Source organism: Arachis ipaensis, chromosome B06 (assembly GCF_000816755.2).
Source record: "Arachis ipaensis cultivar K30076 chromosome B06, Araip1.1, whole genome shotgun sequence".
NCBI lineage: Eukaryota > Viridiplantae > Streptophyta > Magnoliopsida > Fabales > Fabaceae > Arachis > Arachis ipaensis.
Window position 1 is genome coordinate 29651950 of NC_029790.2, and position 7849 is coordinate 29659798.

Sequence of the window (7849 nt, forward strand, 5' to 3'; positions counted from 1 at the left end):
TCAAACGAAACTCTTCACCGAAGTGGTTTTTCTCAAGTAGATGGTAGATACAGCGATTCCACTCTCCTCTCTACATTTAGATATAACGCCCAAACCTAAAAACCGTATATACTTGATTAAGTTACTTGCGTAGAAAGAATTAGAAAAATTCTAAATTTCTCATCCAATGAGGTTCAGCCACGTACTAACATCAAGAGAATCATTATATTAGCGATTTGGGTTTCGTGAAGAAACAAAAATGTAGTGAAGGAAAAATATGAATTAGAGGGTGTGTTTGGTGACCACTATGAATTTGAGTACATAGATTTAACAAACAATTTACCAAACTTAAGCAATTGACTGCACCCAGTTTATTATGTTACGACACTTTGACTATGTTGATTATTACAAATTTGCCATAACCAGCATATCAAACAAGCTAGATTTTAAGAATTTACATAAATAAAAAATTGACACATACCATGTTAGAATAGTTTCTCAATAACTTTTTGGTGGAGACTTTGATCACTCCACGCTTTCAAAATTAAAATGTATAACAACTCAAGTGTATCCAATTAGCGATTTTGCTAACATGGAGAAGAAAGAGTAATATTGGATGTGTTGTAGATTTTTATTTTTTTTATTTTTGTTTCCCGACATTGACACCTTACCAAGCTCCTTCAGAATTGGTGGTGGCTGGGCTTCTACTATATGCGTCAATTATCACAACTGAGGGATGCCATGTGAAAAAGCATAAGAATAATTGATGAAAATCTGTCTTTTTGTCTTCTTTACTGCATTTATTATATATAATAATGCAATAATATCATAAATCATAATGTATTCGGGAAATTGATTAGTAGCTTTGCAATTTCTTTTGTCGTATTAAGCAATTTGCAAATGTTGACTCTCATAGTGTATCAAGTACTCAAGTTAATATGATTTCCACACTTCATCGTGTACATATATAAGGCAACTATTTAAATGAAAGTGATAAAAATACTTTTTTATGGGTGACTTATTTATTTAATTATATTTTAAATAAAAATAATACTTTTCTAATTTTACAATTTATCATTTAAGAATAAAAAAATATTTTTATATAAAGACAATTATAAAATTTTTATTATAGGAACCACGCATGTATAATTATGTCCTAAACAAGCAAATAAGTGAGTGATTACGATAGTCTAGTTGAGGCATGGTAGAAAAGCATGCATCAAGATATGCTAAGGTGATAAAGAGCTAGCAGGGTTGTCACAACTCCCCTCACCAGCAAGGATTAAAAATTCCATCTTCTAAAACTAAGCAACCATATATAGTACACTACCTACAGTCACCAAATAACATAGAGCATAAACATTTCAATCTCACTCTCACACTCACACTCACTCAAACCCTTCCCCTCTTAATTACATATATATGTATATATAACACTATTCTTCTTTGTCCCATGACCCATGCAATCATGTAAGTTCCTTTAGCTAGCGACTATAAAACCACCCCAAGACTCTTCATTACTACTCTCACTCTAACTAACATTAACACACAAAATGTCTGACCCAACAACACAACCAACTATGCTCCCTTTCTTCAACCAATCCATGGAACTCGTCCAACTCCCCAACCCAACCGCAACCCGAATCCGAAGCCGAACCGGTTTCTCCCCCACCCTCGGCGAGCTCCTCAAACACGTAGAAGATGCTCAAAACGACAACCCTAACGCACCAACACAACATGTTCTCGATCTCAATTCTACTCCTAACTCCTCTCACCCTTTTGTTCTCTCCTTCACCAACTTAACCTACAGTGTTAAGGTCCGTCGCAAGATGATCCTGTCTCCATGCTTCACCTACTCAAACCATGACTTGCTGCCGGAGAACGACGCCACGGACGCAAAAACCGATAACGCCGCCACCAAGATTCTCCTAAATGATATCTCCGGTGAGGCGAGGGACGGCGAGATCATGGCGGTACTCGGTGCCAGTGGCTCCGGGAAGTCTACCTTGATCGACGCCCTTGCAGACCGGATCTCCAAGGAGAGCCTCAAGGGAAGTATAACGCTAAACGGAGACGTTTTGGAGTCCAGGATGTTGAAGGTTATCTCCGCTTACGTCATGCAGGACGACCTCCTCTTCCCCATGCTCACCGTGGAGGAAACCCTAATGTTCTCCGCCGAGTTCCGCCTCCCTCGCTCCCTATCCAGGTCCAAGAAGAAGGCTCGCGTTCATGCCCTCATCGACCAGCTCGGCCTCCGCAACGCCGCCACCACCGTCATCGGCGATGAAGGCCACCGCGGTGTCTCCGGAGGTGAGCGCCGACGCGTCTCCATCGGGATAGACATTATCCACGATCCGATCGTCCTCTTCCTCGACGAGCCAACCTCCGGCCTTGACTCCACCAGCGCCTTCATGGTAGTGAAGGTGCTTCAGCGAATCGCACAGAGCGGGAGCATCGTAATCATGTCAATCCACCAACCAAGCTACCGCATCCTCGGCCTCCTCGACCGCCTGATCTTCCTGTCCCACGGCCAAACCGTATTCAGCGGCTCTCCAGCGAACCTCCCGCCGTTCTTCTCAGAGTTCGGCCACCCCATACCGGAGAACGAGAACCGTACGGAGTTCGCTCTTGACTTAATCCGCGAGCTGGAAGAAGCTCCCGGCGGCACAAAAGGTCTCGTGGACTTCAATAAACAGTGGCAACTCAAGAACAAGAGAATTTCCGAGAAAACCCTCAGCGGAATACCGAAAGTGTCCCTGAAGGACGCAATCAGCGCAAGCATTTCCAGGGGTAAACTCGTCTCAGGGGCGCCAGCTGGCACCAGTACCAGTAACGACTCCAACCAACTCGCAGCGGCATCATCAGTCCACACGTTCGTGAATCCATTCTGGATCGAGATGGCGGTTATAGCAAAACGGTCTCTAACAAACTCACGGAGGATGCCCGAATTATTCGGGATCCGCTTGGGTGCAGTACTAGTGACTGGTGCCATCCTCGCCACCATGTTTTACCACCTCGATAACTCTCCCAAGGGCGTTCAGGAGCGGTTAGGGTTCTTCGCATTCGCTATGTCCACCACCTTCTACACCTGCGCTGAAGCCATCCCCGTCTTCCTCCAAGAACGCTACATCTTCATGAGAGAAACTGCCTACAATGCCTACCGCCGCTCCTCCTACGTCCTCGCTCACTCCATCATCTCCGTCCCTTCTTTAGTCTTCCTCTCCTTCGCCTTCGCCGCCACCACCTTCTGGGCGGTGGGACTCGCCGGAGGCACCACCGGCTTCCTCTTCTACTTCCTCACCATTGTGGCCAGCTTCTGGGCGGGGAGCTCCTTCGTGACGTTCCTCTCCGGCGTGGTTTCTCACGTGATGCTTGGCTTCACCGTGGTGGTTGCGATTCTAGCGTACTTTTTACTCTTCAGTGGATTCTTCATCAGCAGGGACAGAATCCCACCGTACTGGATATGGTTTCACTACATATCTCTGGTGAAGTACCCGTACGAGGGAGTGTTGCAGAACGAGTTCGATCTGAATCCACCAAGATGCTTTGTTAGAGGGACGCAGATGTTCGACAGTACGCCGCTGATGGAGGTGCCGGAGGCGTTGAAAGTGGAGCTGCTGAAGAGTATGAGCAAGACGCTGGGGATTAACATCACGAGTTCCACGTGCGTGATTACCGGAGCAGATGTGCTGAAGCAGCAGGGTGTGACGCAGCTGAGCAAGTGGAACTGCCTTTGGATAACGCTCGCTTGGGGTTTCTTCTTCCGTTTCCTTTTCTACTTGACTCTTCTTTTTGGAAGCAAGAATAGGAGAAGGTAAGATAATAGAAAACCAACTGAAGATTCTTCAACTGAACAAATAAGCAACATATTAAATTTAGAGAGTATAACAACAACATATGGGAATTAATGCTTTTGTCACTGTGGATTGGACTGCTGTTGAATTGATGAAGAGGTAGTAATAATAAGTTACTGAACAGGCATTTGTATTTTAATTAATTTGAAAGAATTGTACTTTAAAAAAAATGTGTATGAATGAAGGAATTAGTTTGTGTACACTACTTTTGTGTGGGTAATTGACTAATTATCCTCAATTACTGCAATTAAAAATTTCATGAACACATACATTCCACATTTTCTACCGACAACACTACTCCATACAAATTACAATGCCTTTTGGGAAGCTCTTATAATTTTCTTTTAAAAACTTCTGTTATGGACTTATATTCACCCCATATCATTTTCGCGCTGCATATAATTATGCTGTGTTATTTTCATGTTGGAAAATACTATATATTCACGCCATATCATTTCCTCGCTGCTATAATTATGCTGTGTGTTATTCTTCTGTTATTTTGATATATTCACCCCATATCATTTCTAAGCTTTTTCTTTTTTGTGTGTGAAAGAGAAGATTGTATCTCAGAATCATGAGAGAAGAGAAGTGTTTGACATTGCTATGGGAGCTACAAATTGGTGCCTCTGATTTGTTTTATTTTTCAAACAAACAATCACAAATTGGACGGTTCGATTTGTAATTTCGAAAATAAAAAAATTTTTATTGTTGAAATCGGATCGTCTAATTTTTGTTTTAAAAAATAAAAAAAATATTAAATACAAATCGGACCCTCCGATTTGTAGTTTTTTTTTTTCAAACAGATCGAACCTTTCGATTTGTAGTTTATTTTTTTCTTCAAACAAATCGGACCGTCTAATTTGAATAAAACACCATATAAAAAAAACACCTAATTTTTCAATAGCAATGTATTACATATATTCAATCAATACAACAACAACAACAACAAAGCCTTATCCCACTAAGTGGGGTCGGATACATGAATCAAACGACGCCATTGTGTTCTGTCATGTATCATGTCTACAGAGAGACCGTTTACATGTAGATCTCATTTGACCACCTCATGGATGGTCTTCTTAGGTCTTCCTCTACCTTTCGCCATTTGTCCATCTTTCATCTCATGCACCCTCCTGACTGGATGTTCTATCGGTCTTCTTCTCATATGTCCAAACCACCTGAGACGCGATTCAACCATCTTTTCCACAATGGGTGCTACTCCAACTCTCTCCCTTATATCTTCATTCCTTATTTTATCCAATCGCGTATGACCACTCATCCATCTCAACATCTTCATCTCTGCCACACTCAGCTTATGTTCGTGCTCCACTTTAGCCGCCCAACACTCCGTACCATACAGTATAGCCGGTCTTATAGCGGTGCGATAGAGTTTACCTTTAAGTTTTAAAGGCACTTTTTTGTCGCATATAAAACCAGATGCACTCCGCCATTTTGACCAACCTGCTTGGATCCTATGATTTACATCCTGTTCAATCTCTCCATTATCCTATATGATGCACCCAAGATACTTAAAATTTTTAACTTTTTGTAGGATGTTTTCTCCAATCTTCACCTCTATATTGGGGTTTTTCCTTCTCAGACTGAACTTACATTCCATATATTCCGTCTTGCTATGGCTTATGCGCAGACCATACACTTCTAGAGCTTCTCTCCATAACTCCAACTTCTTATTTAGGTCTTCCTTTAACTCTCCCATAAGGACGATATCATCGGCAAAAAGCATGTACCATGGCACAGGCTCTTGGATGTGCTCTGTGAGTACTTCCAAGACTAATGTGAAAAGGTATGGACTTAAGGATGATCCCTGGTGTAATCCTATACCAATAGGAAATTCCTCTGTCACACCACCTTGAGTCTTCACACTAGTTGTGGCCCATCATATATGTCTTTAATTGCCCGAATATATGCGATCCTTACTCTCCTCTTTTCTAAAACCTTCCATAAGACCTCCCTTGGTACCCTATCATACGCTTTTTCCAAATCAATAAACACCATATGTAGATCCCTTTTATTACTATGATACCTCTCCATCATCCTTCTTAATAGGTATATCGCTTCAGTGGTAGATCTGCCTGGCATAAATCCAAATTGGTTCTCTGTTACTTGTGTCTCTTTTCTCAACCTCCGTTCTATCACCCTTTCCCATAACTTCATAGTATGACTCATAAGCTTAATCCCTCTATAGTTTCCGCAACTTTGTATATCCCCCTTATTCTTATAGATAGGTACCAAGGTGCTCTTTCTCCACTCATCAGGCATCTTCTTTGACATTAAAATCTCATTAAAAAACATGGTTAACCAGTTGATGCCTTTTTCTCCAAGACCCTTCCAAACCTCAATCGAAATATTATCAGGTCCTACTGCGCTGCCATTTTTCACTTGCTTTAGAGCCTCTTTTACCTCGAAGTCTCGAATCCTTCGATAGTAGTCAAAGTTTTGATCTTCTTCCCTTGTGCTTAATCGACCAAGGCTCGGAAGAGTCTTCTGTCCCTCATTAAATAACTCGTAGAAGTAGCTCTTCCACCTTTCATTAATCTTCTCCTCTTGAGCCAATACCTCTCCATCCTTATCATTTATGCACTTAACCTGATCCAAATCTCTCGTTCTTCTTTCCCGGCTCTTTGCGATTCTATATATACATTTTTCTCCTTCTTTCGTACCCAAAGACTGGTAGAGACCATCATATGCTCTTGTTCTTGCTTCACTTACAGCCACTTTTGTCTCTTTCTTAGCCGCCTTATATTTTTTCCAATTATCTGCATTACGGCATAAAGACCACTCTTTAAAGCATTCCCTTTTTATCTTTATCTTTTCTTGTATACTCGCATTCCACCACCAGGACTCCTTGTCTCTTAGTCCTATTCCTTTAGATTCACCAAAACTTTCTTTTGCTGTTCTTCTAATAACTTCTGCCATCTCCCTCCACATCTCTTCCACGCTTCCATTTCCATCCCACTTTGCCTCTTCTCCTACCCGTCTTAAGAAGCTTCTTTGTTCCTCACCTTTCATCCGCCACCACCTCATCCTTGGGTTCTTCGTATGATGTCTTTTCCTCAACTTTTGCTCAACGCGAAAATCCATGACGAGCACCCTATGTTGTGTTGTCAAACTCTCTCCCGGGATAATTTTACAGTTAATGCAAAATTTCCGGTCGACTCTCCTCAACAAGAAGAAGTCGATTTGAGAGCTTGTCATGCCACTCTTATAGGTTATAAGATGTTCGTCTCTCTTTTTAAAACATGTATTTGCGATGAGAAGATCAAAGGTTGAGGAAAAAGTCCAAAATAGTTTTACCCTCGGCATTGATCACCCCGAAACCATGGCCTCCGTGAATACTCCCATATCCAGTCACTTCTCTCCCCACATGGCCATTTAAATCTCCTCCTAAGAAAATCTTATCTCCCAAAGGTATGCCTTGAACCAAACTCTCTAGATCCTCCCAAAACCTTATCTTGTGTTGTTCGTCCGAACCCACTTGCGGTGCATAGGCGCTAATCACATGAAAAGCACCTCCCTCCACCACAAGTTTGATAGAGATGATCCGATCTCCCACCCTCTTGACATCCACTACGTCCTTCTTCCACTGCTTATCCACAATTATTCCAACCCCATTCCTATTCTTCACCTTTCCTGTATACCAAAGTCTGAAACCAGAAGTATCAAACTCCCTAGCCTTTGCACCAACCCATTTTGTTTCTTGTAGGCACATAATGTTAATCTTCCTCCTTGTCATGGTGTCCACCACCTTCATGGACTTTCCTGTTAGAGTGCCTATGTTCCATGTCCCAAATCTCAACCTTCTGTCACTTCGACATTTACCTTTTGCTTTGTGAACTAGCTTATTTACCCTCGTTCGTTCACGAAAACGCGAGAACCCTTGCTCATTTAACACTACATCCGGGCACCGATGCAGCGGCTTTTGCTTTGACACCGTACTCGAGCCATACGACGCATTGCTTCCGGGCAACGACTTAGCTTTAGCGCAATATTGTCTTTGA

General features: G+C 42.1%; 1 protein-coding gene across 1 annotated transcript; it reads left to right on the plus strand.

The window, feature by feature from the left end:
• LOC107648699 (ABC transporter G family member 20) lies at window positions 1160–4038 on the plus strand. Its single transcript, XM_016352520.2, has one exon. It carries the CDS (start codon window positions 1533–1535, stop codon window positions 3795–3797), a length of 2265 nt encoding a protein of 754 aa, XP_016208006.1. The 5' UTR covers window positions 1160–1532; the 3' UTR covers window positions 3798–4038.

Coding starts and splice junctions, on each gene's coding strand:
- LOC107648699 (XM_016352520.2), top strand. CDS start 1,533: ATGTCTGACCCAACAACACAACCAACTATGCTCCCTTTCTTCAACCAA.